This window comes from Vespula pensylvanica, chromosome 4 (assembly GCF_014466175.1).
Source record: "Vespula pensylvanica isolate Volc-1 chromosome 4, ASM1446617v1, whole genome shotgun sequence".
NCBI lineage: Eukaryota > Metazoa > Arthropoda > Insecta > Hymenoptera > Vespidae > Vespula > Vespula pensylvanica.
Window position 1 is genome coordinate 8,195,705 of NC_057688.1, and position 23,092 is coordinate 8,218,796.

Here is a 23,092-nt window from a genome sequence, read left to right on the forward strand (position 1 = left end):
AACATCGACTCTCAGCCGTTCTTCGCTTTTCCGCGTCCGTTCTTCAGTGTGTCACCGAACGTCGCAAGGGATGGTTCGTTTTTTCACACTTGCCGGTAGCTACGTTAGTGCATTTCTACGATTACGGTTATGAGCTAGAGCGAAGTTATCGTGATTTTTCGTGCCGTTTGGAGAATAATGTCGACTCAGAATGCATAACTTTGCGACGGTGGTGAAATTGTGCGCCGCCCTTCTCTTCTGTCTTATGGATTCTGTTTGGGCCCAAGCTGAATTTCAAGGTATTACAAATATTTTATTAATTTAATAATAATTCATATTTGAGAATAACATCATTATATTATATTTAATTTAATCGAATACAGGTGTTAACGCATCGTTAACCCTCTCTATTGTTTTCTCATATGTTTTCGTTCGATCGTTTGCCAGGCGCAACAGAGTTCGATATCGAATCGAATTAGTTTAGTTATAGATCCTTGATTTATCATCGATTTATTTATTCGTAAAACAAGGTAGAGAAAATGTCGAAAATTTCTTGTCCTCTTAGATTGATCATTGATGTATAACTTCGACTCTTCCAACCTTAATAACAATACATCTTACCTGAGTATTTCTTCGAAAGATGCGAGTTTAAACCCGTCGAGTCTAACCTCTTTTTACCTGTGAGGATATTACCTACCTACATACATATATATATATATATATATCTGTGTGTGTGTATGTATGTATGTATGTAGTGTATATATACAGTGTATATATATATGTATATATATCCACAAATATATAAATTTTTACATTAATAACATATGTATATTTCGTAGTATTAGTTCGAAACATGTTTTAAAAAATTGACCTTATTAACCGTTTACACTCGGAGAAATAAAGTTTACATTACGACTTGATAAAACAACGTTGTTTATGTAACGAATTTTATCTCTAAGTAATTCATCCGATATGTAAACTTTGTCTCTTTATACAGTGTACTCTTATAAGTATTATATTGAATGATTGAGAAGATGTAAATAACAGTGTGAAAAGTCACATTTCTTTTCACTTTTGTATTTTAAATAAATATTTATAAGGTTAAGGTTTCTATGTCAGGTAGAAGAAAACCTCGTTTGTTTCGTTCGTTCACACTCGCGTACACATCGTTTCGTCTAACGAAACTAAACGAAAATTTCATAAAGCTAAAGTGTTGAAATTGATCGATCGTTAAGACTATATAGTAACTCGAGAGGGTTACGTAAAATCATTGAGTAATTGTTTTGGCGTGTCTTCCCTTGTTCGAAAAATATTGAAAGTATTAGATGTGAGTTTGACGAAAAAAGAAAAAGGAAAAAGGAAATTAAAAGTAAATATAAAAAAAAAATAAAATAAATAGATAAATATTAAATAACTTTAATAGACACACTATCGAATATAGATATAGTATTGAATTTTATATTATCCAAAGAGCGTACTATTCCGAAGAAGTCGGACACGATTCGTAACTTCGATATGCTTCTTCCTTCTCCAGTCTTCCCACAAAATTTCGTAACAGTCGATGATTCTTCGTCTTTCTCGATCGAGAATTTTCCTTCGTTCAATTCGTGGCAGCATTCAACGATCGCGATCGAGCGTTCATCGACGCGGAACTAACGTTACAAATTCATGGAATATCATGATTTTAAAATCACAATAAACCGTTTTACAATATCCAACTTGTATTCGTAAAAATCGTATTTCTTTCAAAGTAATATAATCTTTTTTAAGCGATAATCGTATAAATAATTCAAAGTTCGTTTCAAAGATTGGTTTTTATCTATTTTTAGAAGATATAAATATTAGCATTTTTTTTGCACATATATATATATATATATATATATATATATATATATATATATATATATACATAAAAAAAGAAAGATCGTAAAGATTAAACGACGTAAATCTTCGAATTACGAATTCTGCTTTCATCCCTTGCTGTTTTAAAGAGTTCTTTAAACTCGCAGGGAATGTCAGCTTTCTTGGAGTTTCGAGACACTTGAACTCGTTCGTCGAAGTGCTTCCCGTTTATTTTTCGCGGGCGAAGAGATGCGTCACGTGACGTCTCGTTCAACTTTACCGCGAACTTCTGACGCCGTTCGACTTTGCTAGCAATAAATTCTTTATACATTGAAGAAGAAACTTTGGGAAGTTATTCAAATCAATTTGAAAAGGAATTTGCTATTGTTGTTCCTATTTATTAGATTTATTGGGAAAATTGTTAATATTAAATAAAAATTATATCATTCATTAAATAATGAATAAACGATATACAAATATATATATATATATATATTATTTAAAAAGCTTGCAAAAGTTGTCGATAAATATAATATTCTGTAAAAATGAGTACTTTAGAAAATCTATTAAATACAAATATTATAATAAAATAACACTTTACCAATATACTTTATAATTAAGAGTACAATATTTTATAGTGTCAGCTTATTATAATATTTGATTACAATGATATCCTTGTATAATACACTAATACTTTATAATAATAAAAATTTATAATAAACAACGATCGAACGTTATTATTTGAATAAATTTTTCATAAATGTGTTTATTCTCGTCTACACGAGAAAATGGAAGTATCGAGCGTGTAATTTCGTTTCGCCCAGAAATTGTATTACTGTCGGTCACCCGGTAACCCACCATCCGTACGCTTATCGTAGCAATGTTTCGCAGGTGCAGCACAGCAGAAATCCTTTTGCCGGCACTCGCACACTCTCTTTTACTTGTCCGGCCTTCATTCGACGAAGGTAGTATTACTCGAGAGCAATGGAAAAGAGTGCAACGATCTTACGATCACTTGGACAAGATGAGAGCCTTTTCTCTTTCGTCGAACTTTTCAAGTAATCCAACTAAGGGAAATCGTCTCTCTTTCTCTCTCTTTTTTTCTTTTTTTTTTTTCCTCCTTTCTTTCTACGTACAAGATCGATTTCTTTCTAGAAAATAATCTCCCAAAGAACTTGCACGTGAACGCGTCTTATGAAATTATAGTGAAAGTTAGAAACGAATGGAACAAGATGAAGACTAAAATAAATCAATAAAAGATTTATCCTTTCTCTCTCTCTCTCACTCTCTGTCTTTCTATATTTATCTCTCTCGAATTCTTCTTATTCATCGTGATCGAACAGCGATTGAAATGATTTTTTCAGTCACTGTAAAAATTAATAATTCTTTTTCTCATAATCTTCGTCCGATATTAAATAATAGTAATACACGTACACATTATCTTCGTTGTAATTAACGATGGTATTACAATGAAAGTTAGAAATTAACGTAAGAAGGAGGTAAGAAGATTCGAAAGATCCATCCTTTCACTGGAATTCTTTTATCATTGGTTGAACATTGCCTGAAAGATTTGTTTCTTCTTTTATTTCTTTTCGATCAATGTAAAAATTATTATTCCTTTCTTTCTTTCTTTTTCTTTCTTTTTTTTTTTTTTTTTTTTTTTTCTTCATAATCGTCATCGTCATATTTATCTTACGTAATAAATGCAAAATGTTCGAAATCATTGTAATTAATGATAACGCTTACCATTCTTTTTTATTTTTTTACTTTTCGATCATTTTTATATTCGTGAATTTTTAATTTCGAAATGTTATACAAGAAGCGTGGTTTCTCCAAGGTCTCTTTCGCGATTTGTGTCGAGTAATTTTTTTTTCTTTTTTTCAACGATAAGACAGGCTCCCTTTTTATTGTTTAGAAAGAATGATGTGGCCGTGACAATTAGACCGATCTACCTGCAGGTTTCGTGATAGAAGTGAAAGGAGAGAGAGAGAGAGAGAGAGAGAGAGAGAGAGAGAGAGAGAGAGAGAGAGAGAACCGTTTTCACGTTCGGTCGTTTCTCGTGCTTAGTTGATGTAAAAGTGTATGTTTCATGCTTCTTGTTTCTTCGATGGTTCTTCTCGAGTATCTAGATAAACGAGAAAGAATTTTCAAATGTAACTCTTGTAAGAGTTTCTCGATCTCTTCCGTCGTTCCATTTTTTTTTTTTTTTTTCATTTCGTCTTTATTACACGATCGAATTGTATTAAAAGATTTACTATAATAACATTTAAAGAATTATTAATAAATCCAAGTCTGTTTTGCAATAACAATAGTAGACTGTATTTTAATTAGTCAATGTTAATTCTAAGGTTTTTTTTTTTTTTTTAATAATTTTTATCTCATAAAAAGAAATAAATGATTTTAGAAAATTCATTTGGAATCGAATTCGAATAATGATTTTATCAAAAATTAGTTATAATAATGTTAGATTTCACTATAGTTTGTTAATGTCGATTATATTATTATTAATATATTATCAATATTTGTATAATTTTGTTTTGATAGAAAAGAAAAGAATTTCTTTTATTCTAAGGTCATTGTCGAGAATAGAAAAAGAAAAACTACCTGCGCCCACGGTATGTGAGGAAGAAAGAGAGAGAGAAAAAGAGAGGAGTACACGCTCAATGTATATTCGTCTTTCAAGAGAGGTCTCACATTATCTTTTTATCCTTCCTTCCTTCCTTCGTCCTTATCTCTCTTTCCTTCTTCCGCTAGGCTTTCGCGTGCGGATAGTTTCTAGCAGAACGAAAGCACGAAAGATAAAACATATAACATACCGTACTACGTATTTAAATATGTACATACACACACACTATATATATATATATATATTATACATATTATATATATATATACATATGTCATATTTATATATATATATATCTTTAATGTGTGTGTATGTGTGTGTATACACATACATTTACATACATAAGTATGTAAGTTATATGGATACATAAGTACGCGTATGTATAACGTCCAAACGTTCTTCTACATACTTCCTCGACATTTTGATTATTTAAATCGTAAAGACGAATCGGTCTCTACCAACGATAGATTCTATTTTTGTTTACTCCGATCCGCTTGAAAATACATACAACTTTTGTGATTTCTCCGTAAAATCGATGTGAATAACTATTCTCAGTTTCAAGATCAGAGATCGTTCTCTTCGATCCATTCTGCGTAAGCGGAACGGTTAGAATAGAAAATTACTCTTCGTTCAACTTTAATTTACAAGTTCTTCCCCTTCTTTCTTTGAGTTAATTCGTTCTTCGTTTAATTAATAAATCGAACTAAACCTTATTAGTTCATTATATATTTTTACTTCCTCTTATAGCTTTCATAATGTATTTATATATTCGTAATATCTGCATTTTTATGTATCATTATGCTTAACCAATAATTGAAATTTGGAATAATATAATACAAGGATATTATTACATTTCAATAATCTTTACAATACTCCAATTTCAAATTTTGTTATTTTATTTTCTTTAATAATGAATATATTAAACTATATGATATTTCCATGAATAATAATCGAATAAGATATCTATAGGTATTACATATGGATACTTAATTTCATTTAAACAATTCATTCAAGCATTTTATTTTCTATAAATAATATATTTGAATATTTGCAAATATCGCATTTACTATTACCAATTATTATTGATTCGATATTTGATTCAATTTTTTTTTTTTTTTTTTTTTTTTTTATAACAATATCCTATGGATTTCATGAATTAATATTAACAATTTTTTTTCCTCTCTCATTTTTTTTCCATTTGATTGGAATGCTATAGTAATAAATAGTAATAAAATAAAGAACAATATCAAAAACAACAATACAACAACAACAACAACAATAATAATAATAATAATAATAATAATAATAATAATAATAATAATAATAATAATAACAATCCTAATGGGAACGTATCTATCCATCTCTTCCGTCTTTACTATCTGTCCCAACTGAGTACTACGCACGTATGCGAACGAGTCATTGATAGTACGATAAGCGGCAGCATCCTGCGAGTAACGAGAGAGAGAGAGAGAAAGAGAGAATGTATGTATGTGTGTATATCTGTTATGAGAGAGATAGAAAGAGAGAGAAACAACGATGTAAGAGTATAACCGTCGCTTAGATGGAAAGATTGCTCGGAGCTTTTTTAATTAATGCGATCGTACGACTATTATCGGGGTCATTGTGTTCGTCCTAGAGTAAAGTACTCAAGCGCACGTCATTCTCGCGGTTCGCTTCATTAAGCTTCAGGGTGATGAGAGGACAAGAGAGAAAAACGTTTCGAGGTTGGAAACGTTTTGCTGATTCTATTACTAGCACTATTACTATTACTACTACTACTACAACTAAAATTATTACTACTACCACTACTTTTATTACTATTACGTCTCGTATCGAGTTTCGTGCGGTTTCAGTCTTTTCAATGTACAAATCATACGTGTGCGAATACGTGTATGTGTTGGAATCTCAGAGTAACGTTAATTTCGACACAAAGCTTACCACTTCGTCAGCATTCATTTATTCTAACTCAAGACACGTTTTTTTTTTTTTCTTTCTTTCTTTCTTTTTTTCTTTAAGTTAGAGATAACAATACATCAAGTTTCGACCTCTAAATTATTATGTTACATTATATTATTTTATTTATTTATTTTTCTTCTTTATCATTATTTACCTCCCAAAGACGTTTATTTCGAATTAATTTCACTACGGATAGAGATTTCTTTAATATTTATTTATTCCAACTCGAAACACGTATTTCTCTTTTCAGTATTTTATATTGAATCGAGATAATAATTCATTAATTTCGAGCTTTGAAATGTTTTATTATTAATATGTTTTAATGAAATTATGTTCATTAATTTCGATCATGAAATATTTATTTATGATATATATTTAAGATAATAATAATAATTCATTAAATTCTAGCTCGTAACATTATTTCTTTTTTATTATTTACGAAATATCGTTATTTTATTATCAATTCAGATTATAATAGGATAATTTAATACTTATATACATATAAAGATTAAGTAACCGAGAATTAAATAATTTGATCATCTACCGAATGATCGATATATATATATATATATATATATATATATATATATATATATATATATCGTTCCACTTGTGCTTTTGCATCAGAGCTAGTACATCTGATCTTGAACGAACGGTACAAGTCAAGCGGAATCTCTGCACTTTTACGAACTGTCTAGTGAGAGAAAGAAAGATAAAAGAAAGAGAACAACTGTATTCTCTCTCTTTCTCTCTCTCTCTCTTTCTCTCTCTCTTTTTCTCTTTTTATATATCTTTCTCTTTCTTTATAGTTGTCTACCGTGCTACTACTCTCTTTGATTTTCTAAGGTACCGTTTTCTTCTACGAATCTAAATCCCTTCTCTCTCTTTCTCTCTCTTAACTAACTTGTATCTATCTCAACATACAACCTGCAGTTTCTTCCTATACTCGACCTAGCCATCCTACTTTTTTTCCTCTTTTCTCCTTCCCATACCAAATCATAAGAGTCTGACCGATTCCTTTTGAAGAACGTGATCTAGCGTATCAGAGAGAAAGAGAGAGAGAGAGAGAGAGAGAGAGAGAGAGAGAGAGAGAGAGAGAGAGAGAGAGAGAGAGAGAGAGAGAGAGAGAGAGAGAGAGAGAGAGAGAGAGAGAGAGAGAACACAAGTTTTTCCATCATCGTTCAATAACAGAATCGTATAATAAATCTTCCAATAGAATTTCCTTTTCGTTTCTAAAGAAATAAATTTTTCTTTCCTTTTTTTTTTTCTTTCTTTCTTTCTTTCTTTTTTCGTAGTTACCCCGGTCAAATCGTTTTTTCATCGTAAAAAACTTTACTCAATTTTTCAACATACCAGACAGTTTTCAAAAGTAGTAATGGACTAACTTAGTTTTTGTCTAACTCTTCGAAGTTTTCTTCGAGTCTTAATTGTCTTCAGTGATTAATCCGTTCTCGATAGGATGAAGTTACTTTTTGTTTTCTCGAAAAGAATTAGGTAGATAGTTGTTATGTTTTAAAGAGAGAAAAATAAGGAAAGAAAATTTTAAAGAAAGGGAAATGGGTCGATACGAGAAGGGAATAGAAAGGACGGTAAGTAGGATATTTCTATGTAAATTAGGAAATGTTACGTGATGTTGTGTTCATGAGTAAAGGGATGGAACAGATGTGCTATAAAAGTGCTGCTTAGAGGCGATCCTAATAATAAGTGCAAGAGAGAATGTTTTCCCTAGCTATGGTGATGATTCATTAGTTATTTCCTCTTATTTTTATTTCTTTTAATTTTTTTTTGTTTTGTTTTTTTTTTTTTGTAAATCCAGGAACTGGAAAGAAAACAAAAAAAAAAATAAAGAAAAAGATAAAGCTAAAGTTATTGAGAAATAAAAAGACACAAAGGAACATATTCAGATAACTTTCTTCTTATTGTTTTTGTCTTCCTTGTAAAAATTTATTTACTCGTCGAATATGTGATAAACGTATTATTTTTAACTTGATTTACTTTCACACGGTTTATTTTATCTTCAGCATTTTTCGTGTAACACCAGAGTGTGATACGTTCGATCGTATCTCGTTGAAATTCACGTTTCCTATACGATATGCATCACAACGTTGATCATTGATTGGCCGAGCTCGCGAACTGACCACATCACGGAGGGTTTTGCATACGCAAGGGTTGACATCGATTACCGAATCACCCTCGGCGAGCTTCGCGTACTTCGCGCTTCGGTGAATTTATTCCGCTCGTAAAAATGGACAAAGAGGGCTTCCATCAAAACCACCCTCGCATTGTGAAATGCTTCTTGTCGATGAATTTCGTGGAATAAATTAGTGAGATAAATTATCGTAGCTCGATCTCGACTTTTGCTCGATATACGATACGTAGGTAATAATTATATTAAATCAGTGAAATCGTTTGAATATTTTTTAAATTAATCAAAATGTTAAGAAAGAATTTCTCTTTTTTTTTTTTTAAAGAATCTTTTCGTAAATATTTAATTATCCCTTAGATGAAATTTCATCCTAAGAAAATAAAAAATAAGCCGAGTGAAATCCACGCAATGTTTTAAATCTATACATCATTGCGATGTTATTTTCAAATATATTTACAAATTAATTATCATAATATTCGTTTAATATTAAATAATATTAAAGAATTTCAATTGACTTTCTTTCCTTAATTGCTTTTTAAAATAATATAGTATTATGAAATTTTACATAGGGAGGTAGTATTAACATAATCTTTTTTATGATGCTTTTCAAGGTTTAATTAATAATATGAAAAATGTTATTGTTAAGAAATCGGATAAATAGATAAGTAGATGTATACTATTTTATATATTTTGAAATTGGAACGCTATATATATATATATGTATATTGATAACAGGTTTTTAGACAGCGGTTAAATAAGAAAAGATCAGGATCATTGAATTCGATACACAGGTTCGTGTAATTGGTCGATTACAGTGCACGTCTTTCAATGGCAACAACCGCTGTTGCGCTACCGTAATCAAATTAACGAAGGAGTAAGATCGCTGCCAGCTTAAATACGACGAGTGGACTCTCGACGAACATTTCGTGCACGTTCCAAAGAGGAAACGCTTTTAAACTGTGCTTGGGAGGATCGAAACGTGTTTGTATATTTTTTTGTTCATTTTTATTCTTCAAAATCGCATCTGCGTAAACCTGTCGTAAATGATTATCCGTCAACGAGTCGTCGATAATTTCGTTGGAAAATCTTTAGGAATAGAATTGAAAAACGTTTCGCTGTATTCTCCTCACTTCTCCCATCCTATCCGGCTCACACATATTTGTAATTCAAATACAGATGCTGGTGCGAAAGTTTTTAAAGTGATTTTAAAAATCAATTACTCTTTTTCGAGACTTTTTAAGCAAATTTTTTTCTCTCTCTGTAAATTGTAAAACTACATGCCTAAAAAGTCTCGAAAAAGAATAATTGATTTTTAAAATTACATCCAGAAACTTTGGGCCCGTCTAGGAACTTTTGACCAACCTTATATTTTCTTTATCGATCGCATGGGTCAAACTGGAAATTGCGATGTTAAGGAAAAGAATGGGAAAGAAATAAGATTTGTTTCTTTTATTGTCTCGAAACAACCCTTCGGTAAAAGTAGTTTCGTTATCTTAACATTTTCTCGCACGGTAACTTTACTTTTTTAAAGTTAAAAAGAAATAGAGATAAGAGATTAAATTTTTTTCTTTCTTTCCTTTCGTTTAATAGGATAAACATTACTTTTTTTTTTCTTTTTTCTTAATATCATTTTTCATTGAAAGAAAATATTGGGGGAAAAAAGACAATATTTTATTTATGATATCTCTGTATTTCTCTCTCTTTCTCTCTCTCTCTCTCTCTCTCTCTCTCTCTCTCTCTCTCTCTCTCTCTCTTTCTCTCTCTATACACACACACACATATATATATATAATATCGTTCGAGAATCTATTTTCATCCTGCAATCTTTCGATACTCTCGAAAGCTCGTTTCTATAAGCATGCAGAGGCACGAGGATACGCTGGTAGCACAGGGACCGGGAAGAAATATCGATTTACACATTTCCGGGCCGCACATGTAGTCTGGGAAAATACAACGATCGACCATCCGAGATAAATATATCGATATAGATTACTTACATACATACATGTACCATTCAATACAGTAACGATCGTTATGTCATGTTAATACGAATTTGATATCTATCTCTTATTCCTGTATTAATTATCTAAATTATTTTTCTTCTTGTAAATTTATATATAGATACATACACACATTTATATATATATATATTTCTATATACATTGATGCAATTTTTTCAATTTCTTTTTTTTCTTTTTTCTTTTTTTTTTTCTCTTTATGATTTCTTTCCCTTTTTTTCTCTTACATGTAATACATGGAACATTGCTTCTCGTTCTAATATACGGTGATTTCAAATCGGTGATTATGAAAGTGGTTCAAGTCTCTTGAGATATTAAAAAAGAAAAAAAGGAAACAGAACACTTCATACGAATTATTCTGGGAAAAAAAAAAAAAAAAAAGATTTTTTTGTTTACTTAAAAGAATGATTTTTCTCTCGATGATAATTATAATAACTTCACTCGTTTGTTTCATCATGTATGAAAAATAAATTTTTATATAATTTAAAATCTAATTACGTTACGAAAATATCTTAAAACGAAAAATATATGAATTCATACAATTTTCATAATCACCAACTCATTCTATCTTTTCCTATATTTCACGATATTATCGTCATATATAAACTGGCCTATCTCTTTTCAAAACTCATATTTCCTGTTCCGACTTCCCGCTATTCTGGGGAAATATAACAAAGCGAGCAGTTGTAAGCCATTCCGAATCTACTGTCTCAAACAGCAATTCGAAGATAACAGATAGTAACCTTTTGGATAGTGGACTATCCTCTTCTAAACAAAAAAAAAAGAAGAAGAAGAAGAGATCTTAAAACATCTTATCTTATCTTCGTCCTTGCACTTTTCATCCCCTTAAATATTATCGCTCATAATATTCAATTCGAATGAACAATAATATTCTGTAAACAATTAAAACGTGATTTTCCTCTAATACCCTTCTCTGACGTAAAGTTATTTATTACATTATCGATCGAGAATACTTTGTTTACAAAAAGACATTTACATTTGAAATGTAAATCTAAGTTTTATCAATAGCATGCAAGAATGATTTCATCTCTGTTACCCCGTCATCATCGGTCGAAGTTTATTAACTCGTCGTTATTTTACATGGTGCCGTAAGCGTCTAAATATTCTCAAGAGGGACTTGTGGTTGTCGCGTTTCTTTGTCCTTCTCCTTTTAGCTCCTGGTCTTTCTCTCCTTCTCTCTCTCTCTCTCTCTCTCTCTCTCTCTCTCTTTCTTTCTTTTTCTTTCTCCTTCTATTTCTCAGGGTACTCAAGAAGGAAAGAGGCAACCAGTGCCGGTGAGGTACGGGCCAAGCTAGGAGATATGGCTCTGGGGTTAACACACAGGCTCCGACATTAACTAAGTTACGTAACGACTGGTTTTCTCAGGCAGCAAATACCGATGCAGAAGAGAGAGAAAGAGAGAGAGAGAGAGAGAGAGAGAGAGCCTCTCTGCCTCTCTCTTTCTCCATTTCGCGGGCATAGTCGCGAGCACCCGTCACACGTCTCTCCGCTCGTCCATGTCTTTCTTCTAGCAGGCCTCCCTAGTGGAGGAGTGTAAATCGTAAAGTACAGTTACTCGTTCGTTTCTACCAGTTCTCTTCTTTATTTCTTCCTTCCTTCCTTTCTTTTTTCTTCTCTCTTTCTCTCTCTTTCTCTCTCTCTCTCTCTTTCTTTCTTTCTTTTTCCTTTCTTACATCTTCATGATCGAGGGATACTTCGTACTACATACATGCTTTCACACGTTGTCCTTCGATAAGTAAAAACTGATTAATATACCAATTATGCATTATTATATCTTGGATTATTATTCATCATCTCAGATTATTTCCAAGTTTCTATTGTATTGATTTGTTTTATTAATAGTCATTTTAATAGTCATTTTATATATATATATATATTGTCGTTTATAATATCGTCTAATTTTGTTAATGCGTTTTAATATTAATAATTTGTTTTATTAATAAATGTCATTTTACGTATACTTTGGCCGATCCAATGATATAATTATTCGACAATGTTGACCTTTTCTCGGTATATATAATTTGATATTTAAATAAGTGATACTTTTGTGATGAAAATTTAATAGGGAATTATTCATCAATCAACCCAATACGCGTTTTCTGACATGTGATTATACCGGTAGTATATATTTTTTTTAAATAGTTTAACAATTAAATTAAAAGTTCTATAATCGAATTAAAAGAGAAAAAATTGTCGGAGGATATTTCTCGCAATTGTTTTTCCTCTCCCCCCTTCTTTTTTCTTTCTTTTTTTTTCTTTTTTTTTGAAATAAAAAATATTCCATATTTATCGTCGAAAGTAGTCGAATTTTGTCACGTATTAAAACGTGACCGATCGAGAATGACTCACGTTTCAAAATGATTGTACATATGCAATTCTGGATAGAATTGGCATGTGGCATCATGGAAATCGTAACGATCGCAACACAATGCGATTGAGTACGAAGAAATCCTACTTTGGATTCCCGCTTCGAGTCGTAAGCCACGAACAGGACTTCCGTTCGATGCGTTCGAAAGAGGAAACGGAACGAAGAGTACTCTCGTTCGTTCGCTTGCACGTTCGTTCGCTCGTTCGCTCGTTTGCTGCCTCGATTATCGTTCGTGTCGTTCTAGATAGTTAAATCGAACGTGGGTAACATGGAAACCGAGTGCTCTCGTGACTCTCTTTGTCTGTTTTCTTTTTTTTTTTTCTTTTCTTTTCTTTTCTTTTCTTTTATATTTTTTCTTTATACATACTTATATTGTATTATGTTGTAAATGACTCGTTCTATTGATTAATTAATTCATGGGATTTTTTTTTCTTTTTTTTCTTTTTTTTTTTTTTTTTACTTCAATTATATCGTTGTCATAATTCAATGTTTATTTACGTAGTAATAATTGTAATAATAATTATAGTAATAATTTATAATAAATATTATCGTTATAATTCATACTAGATATTGTTATTATAATTATAAAAAAAAAAAAGAAAAGAAAATAAATTAGAATTATTATCATCATATTTTTATACTATAAATTAGATAATCATTATTATAATTAGTAAAAATAAAAAAAAGATAATCATTATTATAATTAGTAAAATTAAATAATCATTATTATAATTAGTAAAAAAAATTGCTACTATATTTTTATATTAAATATTATGTACCAAATACACACACACATACGCATATAAAATTGTAGTAGTAATTTTATCAATAATAATAGCGACGATCGAATTAAATCGTAATAAGTTGTAATGATTCTTCGCATGATTTAGAGGCGAAAGACGAAGTTGGTATAAATATTATGAAATAGCTTCTATTATATATGACAGGGCGAGTTAATGAAGGTGTTAACGATGATACTTGCTAGTAGACGTTTCACAGTCTTCCGTCCTGAAGCACATCTGTCAGCCATCCCTGTTCAACTCTGCCAATTGTGCTCGTTAATCTCTCACGTCGTACGGTTTTCTCTACTTTGCGTTAATTGAACATCGCTTATAATGAATTTTAAGTTTTGTATTATGAGTGAGACGATGAAATGTGCGTAACGATTTCGAATAGCCTTGAAGAATACACGAACAATTCTTTTTTTTTTTAAATCATTAAATGCTAACGAAGGACTCGGGCTTATATCAGCTTTAAACTTTGCCATGAAACTCAAGACCTAAGAATTTCAAAGAAAAATGAGGTTTCCTTTTCTTTTTTTTTTTTTCTTTGTTTTTCTTTTTTCTTGTTATATTAAACAAAAGAGGAAAAACGTAGAAGAATGGAAGGAAGTATTATATACGCTTCCCCGATGTCGAAAGTGTTTAGATTGCAAACTCACGCGATTAGTGCACTCGATATTACGTTGGGACGGACGAAAGTTGAAAATCTACCATGCGTCACTATCTTAGAAAGCGTCGTTCTCGATAATTATCGCGGCTTTATTTTTTGGGTTTTTTTTCTTCTTTCCTTTTTTTTTTTTTTTTTGTCGGATTAAAAATATATCTCTTCAAGACTCGCTTCACTAAAAGTTTCTAAAATCGGTCATGGAGTATTTACATAATTTATTTCATTAATTTTTTAGAGATTAATTTAAGATATCTATTTTTTTTTTTATATATATATATATACATACATCATTTTATAACTTATTAAACATCTATTTTTTATATACCTATGAATAATAATCTTATAAATCATTAAATATATATATATATATATAAATATAATAATTATATAAATTATTAGTCGATAACTGTTTATCTACTTTTCTTTTTCAATCACGCAACACTTTTTACTTTTGATTTAAACAATCTATTTAACAATCTGGAACTGTTTAATTATCTTTTAATTAGTTTCGCTTAATTATTACGGAGTTATTTGAAGGAGGAGGGAAAAGCAAAAAAAGAGATAAGCAAATCTCGTAAATGAAAATATTAAATCGTCGTGTATGAGAGATAAGTTCGAAGAAGAAGGACCACTTCCGCATAGAGAGATTTGGGTTTCGAGATTTTGGGGACGCGAGGAGAGAGACGGAGAGAAAGACGGAAGAAAACTGTAGAGAAGAGGTCATGCTTCTTTAGAGAGAAGAAGAGGATAAGAGGAAGAAAGGAAGATAAAAGTGCATACCTACTTGCACGTGTTACTATGGTATATATCGACAACTGCAACGTTTATATATGGACTCACCTGCATCGCACCTTAACCGTTAAAAGCATTCTGTATCTTCTATTTCTTGAAGAAACAAACGATCGGTATTATTTACGTTCGTGGAATAAATTATTTCTTTCTTTTCTTTCCTTTTCTTTTTTTTTTTTTTTTTCTCTTTTCGATTAGATCACCAATTTGGGTGCATTGTTCAGTGCAGAATTTTTTTTTAAACACAAATCTTCTTTTGTCGTCGGAAATATTCGATTTTATTTCAATAAAAAAATAATTGAATTTATAACCATAAATAAAAATCCAAGATCAGTTTTATCGAAGATAAAGTATTATAAACAGTCTATTACTATCTGTTAATAGTTTTGTTTGAAAAAATATTTTAATAAAGAAAGAAAGAAAGAAAGACAAAATTAAAAAATATTCTTTGGAATTGATAATGAATATTAGACGTATACATTTTTAATATATCGTCGTTAAATTTTTTGGTGAAAGGTACGTCAACGAAAAAGAAATTGGAGTGTATATTTTTCGTTCTGATCAGGTTCAGCGAACATGCAAATATACACGAAAGTATATACTTACGTATGTACGTATTGATCGGAAAAGCCGGAACATATGAGCGTTAATAAGCTAAACCACGATGCTTTCTAATTCGTTCGATGTAGGTGCGCCTTTTCCTTGACAATATCTCCTTGGCACGTTTCTCCATATACCATATATATACCATATATATATATATGGTAAAGTTACCATACCTGTTACCATACCGATGTTATGGTTTATTTTCGTTATAGAGTTATGATAACGATAATATTTATCAATTAATAAGAAAGCACAAATATTTCCATTTATTATTAACTCAAATCGGATATTATAATTTATTAATCTAAAAAACAAGTGAAATAATATTGAAAGTAGAGAATATGGACATCTGGAGCACTCTGTTTACTGGACTCATATCTGTTGGCTTTTAGCCGTGATTTAGAAACCAGCTGACTAATTAAAATCCGACTTCCTTGATCTCATCTTTATCTCTGCAATCCTCAACCATATAATTACGATGCTCTAATTATTTAAAATTGACTATATAATATAAATCATTTATAACGGATATATTATTATTATTCCCTAACGATTATTATTACAATCCATAATCTAATTATTATCTACAGTATAAATCAAAAGTATCTAGATATGATTTTAAAAATCGATCAGTTATTTTTTGAATACTAGCTTAATGTTTTTTTTTTTTTCTTTTCAATTTTTTTTTCCAGATTGTAAAACTACAAAGCTAAGGACTTTTTTTGGTAATCTAAAAAAGAAGAATAATTGATTCTTAAGATCACGAACTGAGAACTTTTAGCTCAGCCTATATATATTTTATCTTTTATCAATCAAACCTAATAATACATTTTCTCTATTTTGACAAGAGTTTTTCGATGACCATCGGACTTTAACTATTCATAATTCCGGTTATCTATCGACCTTTCCGTTGATATGATATCCGAGAGAAAGAGAGTGAGAGAAAGAGAGAACAATGAATAAACGAGATGTCTTGAAAACTGAAATATGTGGCAATCAATCGTATGAAAATAAAAAAAAAAAAAAAAGAAGAGGAGATAAGAAGAAATGCAGTAGCAGCAACCCCTGACCGTTCTTCTCGTGCGTCATTGAATCTCTCGAATAACAATGAAAATAATATAGGAAAGAAACTAGTTTGTAATTTTCCATAAATTGAGATAAGGATTTGAAAAATCTCATCTTTTGGATATAATGATAACGAAATTGTAAATACGTACATATATATATATAATCTATATATATATATATATATATAGATTGAATGTGGTAAGCCGCTTAAAGGAAATTTTACGAGCTTTTAATGAAAGAAACGAGATCTTCCTTTTGAATATTTTCTCTTTCTTCGAAGTGTAATGTATTCTCAAAGCCTTTTTTCTTTCTTTCTTTCTTTCTCTGTCTCTTAGTAGTTAACTTGTAAAGCCTGCAAACTTCGTTTATTCTCCTGCGTTGAATTTATGCACTTGTCCGTTACGCCACACGCCGCTCGTGTGCCACACACGTTTTCGTGAAATATCGTCTGGCTTGCACACCATGGAGACATATGGCATCTATATACTCCATTATACCAAGGGATCTTTATTTCGTTCGAAATGAAATTTAAACTCCACTTTCAAGTACTATGTGTGTATGTATACGTATATATATATATATATATACATATATGTATGTATGTATATATTTATATTATTTGTAACATGCATTTATACGATATTACTAAATTATTATTTTGTTGTTTTTATTGTTGTTGTTGTTATTGCGATATCGATTTTGGGATATTTAATTTTGTAATTAAATTAATGATCGATACAAAACAAATAGTATGATTTTAGTAACAAAAATCATTTGATTTACCAATGTACAAATCAGTTGGCGATATTTAATAAATTACTATTATTATTAGAACACATCAATTTTGTAATGAATCGGTACAAGTGATCGATACAAGCAATTAGTATGATTCTAATAGTTTAGATATCACAATTGATTTTATTTCCAAGATAGATAGTGATTTGAATAAAAACTTGTATAGCTATAATATATAAAATATAATATATAAAATAATTGATTTTCATTTAATTCCAACGATATCGAATAAACAATGGTGACTTTGTTAAAGAATAATCATAACATTTATATCGAAACATTTTATCTTTAATTGTTTCTTTATTATGACGAGATTAAACGCGTTATTTTTATGAACTACTTGACGTGTCTGGGAATTGAAACGTAGGAAGTTTATATTATCGAAAGTTACAAGAGCGTGCTCGAAACAAGGCATCGCCAGTCACACGTGCGCGTACACGCATGCACCCACACACGTGCTTACGAAGACAATTTTATAGATGTGTATATATTTCCTTCCATATGGATAGGATCGAAGAAAAATAAGAAGAGGAAGAAGAAAAGCACAGGAAAGAGGATGAGAAAGAGAGAGAGAAAGAGAGACGAATAGATATATAGCTTCCGTAGATCGTTTCAACTAGCAGAATCATGGCGTTATCCCTGACCTTTGATCCACTAATTAACCGAATGTACTCTTTTAAAAGCGAACGTCATCGATGCACGCGAAAGAAACAGACACGAACTGACAACGATGACGATGATGACGACGACGACGACGACAACGACGTTATATACTTCGTTATGATTCGAGGTCAATGACCTTAAAAACGAAGATGCAACGAGGTCTTCCAAAGTGAAATGCGACGGGTGAGACGAAGTTTCGAGATTTTCTCTTTGAACTTGACATTCGGAATGTGTAGTAATGATGTGTAGCGTGTGTACGTACATATGCGGGTAGATATAATATTTTCAAATAAATAAAAAAATTCCTTCCATGTAACGATTAATGATCTTAAGAATTTGTTAAACGTCGATCTTTCGAACGTAAGCAATGTCATTTGTTAGATGGAACAAATGGAGGATATTGAAAGGATCTAAACGTATCCGAAGAGAGAAAAAAAAAAAGAAAAGGGGGAGAAAGGTAAAAGGAATAAATAGATTCTTCCAAGTAGGGTCGATGAAAAATTTGGTAAGTTTCTTGTCGGCGTCGATCGAGTGAATGTGAACGATAAAGCAAATAGTTGAAGGCTCTGTATGCGTGTTAAAAGTATGAGAGAAGGAAAGAACCCATATAACTCGGGTGTTCTCAACCTGGAGAATGTTATATACCTAGTAGATATTTAACCATCAGTCGTTCACATTGCGTGTGTTCACGAGAGTAACAAGCGGAACACAGAGTGCACTCAGAGAGTTCGGTAGGAAAGACCCACGTAATCCGGAAAGTGCCAACCGGATTCCTCATACGTTTGCTAACTGGTACAACACATCGAGTCGTCGTCGTCTTCGTCGGCTCTCGAAACGACAAGACGTCGTTTTTTTAAAACGTTCCTCTTCTTCCAACGTTTGTTCTTCTTCTCGTCGATGAAAGGAAAGGAAAAGAAAAGAGAGGGGGAAAAAAAAAGAACAAATAGATATATACCAACAACTATGTAGTTATGTGTACTACATATCTATCTATTTTAGACGTTAGGTACTCCGCAAAGTACATAATTCGTTCTACTTTTTTTTTCTTTTTTTTTTCTTTATATATATATATATATATATATATATATATATATATATATATATATAGTTATAGTTATAGACTGTCAGAGAGGCCGTTATAAGTCGTGTTCGTTATCAACAATATCGCAAAACGAGTATTGCTGAGCGTGACTTCGGTAGGTGCACCAGTATGTGTGTCAAGCAATCAAGGCATGACTCGAGGCTATGGATCAACGCTCGGCGCTAGTAAGGTCCAAGAGTTAGAGCTACTTCTTGCTTGGAATTCGCCGGGTGTCACGTTCCTCTTTCGAATGCTCTGTTACTTGAAATTCGTTGTTGAAAGTTACGATGGATGATCGGTTATTCCAAACGAAGGAACGATTAACTTTAGAGAGTTTTTTTTTTTTCACATGTTTCGATATATCTAGGTGTGTGTATGTATGTATGTGCGTGTGTGTGTGTGTCAGTACTATACTATACTTTTTTGTCTGTTTCCTACCATGTATTTATTTTCGTTTTATGAACATTTTGCGTAATATATTCGATGTTTTTTCTTTATGAAAGTCATCTTTTTTTGTTTCTTTATTTTCTTCTTCTTCTTCTTCTTTTTTTTTCTTTTTTAGGATGCGTCGAAGATCCAGGAGGATGCAAAAGATGCAGAGGTGACACGTGCGCGAGATGTGCTGTCCTATTGCATAAAGGAACCTGCGTCGATAGCTGTCCACCTGGTCACACAGCCGACTGGTCGACGAGAGATGAATATATGGGCAGAGTTTGTAAAGAGACTGGTTACATCTTTGGGCTGACCGGTAGTCAGGTCGCTATCTTGGTGGGAGTTGTCTCCGGTGCAACCATATGTGTCTTCATCGTTCTATGCGGTGCGATCATCGTTCACAGAAAGAAGAAAAAGGCGACCAAGATCGTTCGGCAATTTGAAAACAGGTATATTATAATTGTTTTTATAAATATCAAGGAAATTTTGCATTATTATTTATTTGAATGTCTTTATCCTCGTACGTTTGAAGAATTAGTTTTAATTAATATTAGAATTAATATTATTTAAAACTAATCATTATTATTTAATTTAATTTGTATTACTTCAAACTAATATTATTATATTTATTATTATTATTATTATTATTATTATTTAATTCTAACTAACAGTTAGAACTAACAGTTAGAATTAATATTTATTAATCTGTTATTATCAGAAAATATTTTATATTATATCTAACATATAAGTACACATTTAATGATTTTCTCACAGTGCTGAGAGAGGAGAATTCCTGAAGCATCTTGCAACGCTAAGAGGTGAGGGACACACTTTCCTTTCCATGCTAAACGACACAAGAAGACAAGTTAGAGAATTATATTACTCCGGAAGTAACGGGGATGGTGCCGTCGGCATTCAAGCGTACAGGTAACGACCATTTACGAGCCCTCCTTTATAATTCGTATTAATTAAAATAATGTAAAGCTAGTCGAATAGATTATCCGATTAACGATAAATTATGATTACAACATCTACAATTAGACCCGTTCTCCGCGACCTCGCAAGGATATTAGTCCTTGTTAACAGAAAGGACGAGGACATTCAGTTACCTCCTGATGACTGGCAGAGATTATTATCTTGGGCAGAACGTTTGCTCAGAAGGTACAAGCGACACAGTAGCCCAGAAGTGAGTCGACAATTTTTTAACGATGACATTACCTAAATTAAAAAACGTGATTCTCTCTGATTCTCTTTCTCTAATCTATCTATCTATCTATCTATCTATCTATCTATCTATCTATCTGTCTGTCTGTCTATCTATCTATCTATCTATCTATCTATCTATCTCTTTCTCTCTCTTTCTCTCTCTCAATTTCTTCTTTAATCTTTCTTTTTTTCACGGCAGTCTCTTAAGCATTTCGGTGAGTTATATGTATTTTGAGAAAAAGTAGTTTGTAGATAATACGTGTTAGAAACAAATACTAGCTAGAAACATTATGTTAGAAAAATATATATATATGTATGTATGTATATAATAGTAGAAAAAAGATCTTCCTAAATCGATCGATCTTCTAACGTGTTATTTTATATTCAAAGGTGGCTCAACTCGTGACATTCCTGCAGCATCCAACAACAGCGTCCGTCCAAACGAATCCAACGGAATCGGTTGTGATAACTTCGCCGTCTCAAACATTTGAACCTAGAAGTACGCCAACCAATCTCACCACTTTTCAAGCGAACTTACCACTCGCTACTTTTCAAGCAAGCGACAAGTCCAGTATTAGTCCGGCAAGTTCGAGTTTAGGATATGCCAAGGATAGTCCACTTGGTTCGAGCTTAGGACAAAACAGTTCCATGCCCTATCACGACAAACTCGCTCGAAACGAGTCGACGATGGGACAAATGACTCCTTTGGTGTTCGGCACACAAAAAAGGCTGAAATCAAACGGATCGCATTTTCAGGAATTAGCCATATCGGTGTTCAATAATCATAATGGCGGTGCTACGTTACCAGATATCAATCGTGGATCTAACGGTCGTGAAACGAGCGTTCTAGATCGAGAAATTAATCCTCAATGGGAATTTCAAAGCGCTGTAGAAGCTGCCAACTATACCATATTGTCCGATAGATTACCCGATTGCGACTACCTCATAGACGATTTCACGATCCTTGGCTTCAGGCCACAGGATGAAATAACTACCGAGTTATAACAAGTTTATATCGATATTCTATAATATCAATAGAAAACGTCGTACCTACGAACATATTTGACGATTAAAATCACAGATACTTTGAAGTTTCAGCTTTAACGCGAACAAAATTTTATCCTGCTTAATGCACGATACACTTCATACCGACGATCTATAACTTTTTCCCGATTTATCGAAAGTATGAATCCTTATTATCAAAGTTATTAAACATATCCAGTTATAGTATAATGGGAGGAGAAATTTACAGTGACACCAAATAACTATAAGAGAGTTGTATAAATATTCATTTTTATTTAACGATCAAGTTGTTGTACATGTTTATTAACAATTATTGTATATATTAACGTACTAGTCAATGTCTCAATGTGGTTTTCTTTTCTTTCTTTCCTTTTTTTTTTTTTTTTTTTTTTTCAATTTGTTGTCATTCTAAATTAGATGACCGTTGGTTGTAAATTCATTTCGATGATTACCAGTCGAATATCTATTCCGATCATTTATGAATTTTATTTCTTAATAATATAGATATCAAGAATCATCGAGCAAAGAAAAAAAAATGTGTAATTTGAAGTGATTCAAATCATTTCTCTTTCTTATTATAAAAGACTCAGATATTTAAGAAATATTAATAATCATTGTGCACAAAGAAATGCCGTTCATACAAATTTTTGAATATTCTATTACTTGCGTGTATGTTTTTTCTCAATACTTTGGAAATTGTCGACGAGAGTGATTTTTGAAGAAATTAAGAAAAGAAAAAAGATTACAAAGTAAATTAATAAATCGATGATTTATAAATATTTGAATCTTTATCAATGAAACAATCTTATTCACCTTTGTCTACAATTTTTAAAGCATTATACGAATGAATGAAAATATGTATGTGATTATTTAAGTAATTCATATCATTCCATATTTGTGTCTGGCCAAATCGATTCTTGTACAAATCTTTGTAAATGTAAGTGTAAATACCGATGAATATTTTTAGTAATAAATCTAAGAAAACACAACAAATATATAAAATATACTCTCGCATAAAAAAAAA

General features: G+C 31.3%; 1 protein-coding gene across 1 annotated transcript; it reads left to right on the plus strand.

The window, feature by feature from the left end:
- Positions 1–34: 34 nt before the first annotated feature.
- On the plus strand, positions 35–23,057 carry LOC122628766. The gene is made up of 5 exons (XM_043811381.1): positions 35–278; positions 19,970–20,288; positions 20,614–20,766; positions 20,881–21,025; positions 21,436–23,057. Exons 1-5 carry the CDS (start codon positions 191–193, stop codon positions 22,048–22,050), a joined length of 1,320 nt encoding a protein of 439 aa, XP_043667316.1. The 5' UTR covers positions 35–190; the 3' UTR covers positions 22,051–23,057.
- The last annotated feature ends 35 nt before the right edge of the window (positions 23,058–23,092 follow it).

Bases quoted from the DNA above. Each gene is read 5' to 3' on its own strand.
- LOC122628766 (XM_043811381.1), top strand. From the start codon at position 191: ATGCATAACTTTGCGACGGTGGTGAAATTGTGCGCCGCCCTTCTCTTC. The intron at 279-19,969 runs GTATTACAAATA...TTTCTTTTTTAG, and splicing joins GGCCCAAGCTGAATTTCAAG to GATGCGTCGAAGATCCAGGA. The intron at 20,289-20,613 runs GTATATTATAAT...ATTTTCTCACAG, and splicing joins GTTCGGCAATTTGAAAACAG to TGCTGAGAGAGGAGAATTCC.